Source organism: Gekko japonicus, unplaced genomic scaffold (genome assembly GCF_001447785.1).
Source record: "Gekko japonicus isolate JY-2015 unplaced genomic scaffold, Gekko_japonicus_V1.1 scaffold851, whole genome shotgun sequence".
Taxonomy (NCBI): Eukaryota; Metazoa; Chordata; class Lepidosauria; order Squamata; family Gekkonidae; genus Gekko; species Gekko japonicus.
The window spans coordinates 55,827-58,160 of NW_015172579.1; the positions used below are offsets into that span (position 1 = coordinate 55,827).

Genomic DNA, 2,334 nt, shown 5'->3' on the forward strand with positions numbered 1-2,334 from the left:
CCCCCCCCGGCTCCGAGGCCGGTCCTTCCCCCCCCTTTGCTGGGCTCGGTGGCGGCGGCGGCGAGGCCGGTCCTCCCCTCCCGCCCTGCTCCGAGGAGGCAGCGGTGGTGGCGGTGAGGCCAGCTACAGAGCGTTCCCTGCGCATGGGACGCTCTGTTACTTTCGGGGGGATTTAAACATCCCCCGGAATTTTTTTTCAACTTTTAGCATTTTTGTGCACAAGTGGGGACTGCCCCACGTGTGCACACACCTCTCCCTGCCCCCCAGCTGCCCCCGGACGCTGATTTAGCAATCCGCACTCCAGGGGCAAGTTTGCTATTAGATATATAGATAAGCAGCAATTTCACCATTACATAATTTCAACGGTATTAAAAGACTGAATCACTCACCATCAGCCATTCGTAAGGCTTCTATTACTTTCACTGGCAAAGAAGCCCCAAAAGCTTTCACATCATAGTTGACAGTTTCACTTCCTGAAGGGTGGTGGAAAACTCTTGTGGGCGTACCTCTAAGCAAAAGAGTTGCCATTTTCAGTATTCTTTGTCTCATTTAATTAGCACTATTTATTCTTTTTAGTAACTGTTTAATGATAAATCATTGTTATAGTAATTTATTATTGCTGGAAGAAAGAATACACTCTCTTCAGCTGTTTAACCAAATCTACTACAGCTTCCCACTGAAAACAGAACTTAAGTTTCTAGAATCTGCACATTTTTAATTACTGTAAACAATGTAACATCAACCCGGTAAGACTGTCAGATATTACATAATTCAGTAAGGAAGGCACCTAGGATAAAAAGCCTTTTCCTAAAAGCATCCTAATCAAAAGACTTGAGCAACGTTGTTAATGAAGGACGTTCGTAGGGTCGTCATCAGTAGGAAGCACCTTGACGGCACATAACACTCACAAAAGCATCCTCCGGGGATTAGAACTCGCGACAGACGATCAAGGCACGCAATAATCTGCCGTCACAGCCTGACATGCCTTCCACCTTGCCCGGCGTCCATACTTAGCCTCCTCCCCCCACCTGGGGCACAAAAAGTGAATCCTCCACAACCAGCACTCACCGCGCAGACAGGGCACCGGAGTTCCGCCTAGAAGCCGGAGAGAACAGCGCGGGCGAACTGACTGACGATCCTGCCAGGGCTTGGTTCTTTCTACCTCCTGGCCGGAGGCTTCTTCGGCTCGACCCGCCGCCGCTTGGAGCATGAGGGGAACCGGGGACGGAATGCAACATCGTTCCACCAGCGCCGTAACCACCACAATTTGATGCCTCCCGTACTACGGCTGGGGAGCTCTCGCGCGCCTACTGTTCCCTCTTGGCACAGCGTCGCTCCCGCTTGCGCGCTCAGATTTTACGTCATCGGTCTGTCGAGGACAGGATTGGCTGAAAGCCGTAGCTGTTTTGTCCTATTAAAATCCGCTAAAGAAAGATGGTGGCGAATGCAGGATGGTCGAGCTAGGCGGCGGGTTCTTTGTTTCTTGTCATATGATCTATAAAGAGCCTTGAGCGTTTCTTCTGGAAAGCGTGGCATAAGTCTTATGAAGAAATATTGAAACGCGTATAGTGCGGCAGGAGTAATACTGGCGAGCTCACCGCACACACCGCCTACCAACCTACACGCGAAAGAAAGTAAAAGCTGGCTCTACATGGATCCTGTAGTTTTTTCCCACCAAACTCTCTCAAATTCATTATCAAATCAAATATCAAAGCCAGACTGAACCTTTAAAAATACGGATCCCATACTTTGCAGCGCAGCAATGGCACGAAAACATGGATCCGAGGCATAGATCCTCATATTGTCAGCTCTCGGTTGGAAAACACCTGGAGATTTTGGGGGTGGAGCTTGAGGAGAGAGGGGTATGGGCAGAGGAGGGACTTCAGTGAGGTATAATGCCATAAAGTCCACCTTCCTAAGCAGCCATTTCCTCCAGGGGAAAGGATCTCTGTTGCCTGGAGATCAGCTGTAATCCCAGGAGATCTCCAGCCACCACCTGGAGACTGGGAACCCCAATTTCATACATTGAAGCAAAAGTCCAGTAGCATCTTAAAGATTTAACAAAATTTGTGGCAGGGTATGAGCTTTCCTAGAAAAAGCAGTTATGCTTGGATGGGTTTGCGGCAAAAGGAAACCTGACCACCAAAGAACAGGGTGGCTAGACACTATAAAAATCGACACCAACCTGAGCATGGAACTACTCAAAGAAACAGTACAAGACTGGAAAATGTGGAGAGAGCTGGCCTATAGAACCACCCAGAGTTGAACAGGACTGAATGGCTAACAATAACAACATGAGCTTTCCTGAATCACTGCTCTCTTCTTCAGACTAAC

General features: G+C 48.8%; 1 protein-coding gene across 1 annotated transcript in view; it reads right to left on the reverse strand.

Annotated features, from left to right (window-relative positions):
• NUP133 (nucleoporin 133kDa) overlaps nucleotides 1-1,325 on the reverse strand; it is a 39,894-nt gene extending 38,569 nt beyond the window's left edge. The window contains exons 1-2 of the mRNA XM_015421437.1: nucleotides 1,069-1,325; nucleotides 390-508 (exon numbers count right to left, since the gene is read on the reverse strand). Coding sequence (XP_015276923.1) covers nucleotides 390-508; nucleotides 1,069-1,238 — 289 coding nt within the window. The 5' untranslated portion in view covers nucleotides 1,239-1,325. The remainder of the gene's footprint in view (nucleotides 1-389; nucleotides 509-1,068) is intronic.
• Nucleotides 1,326-2,334: the final 1,009 nt, after the last annotated feature.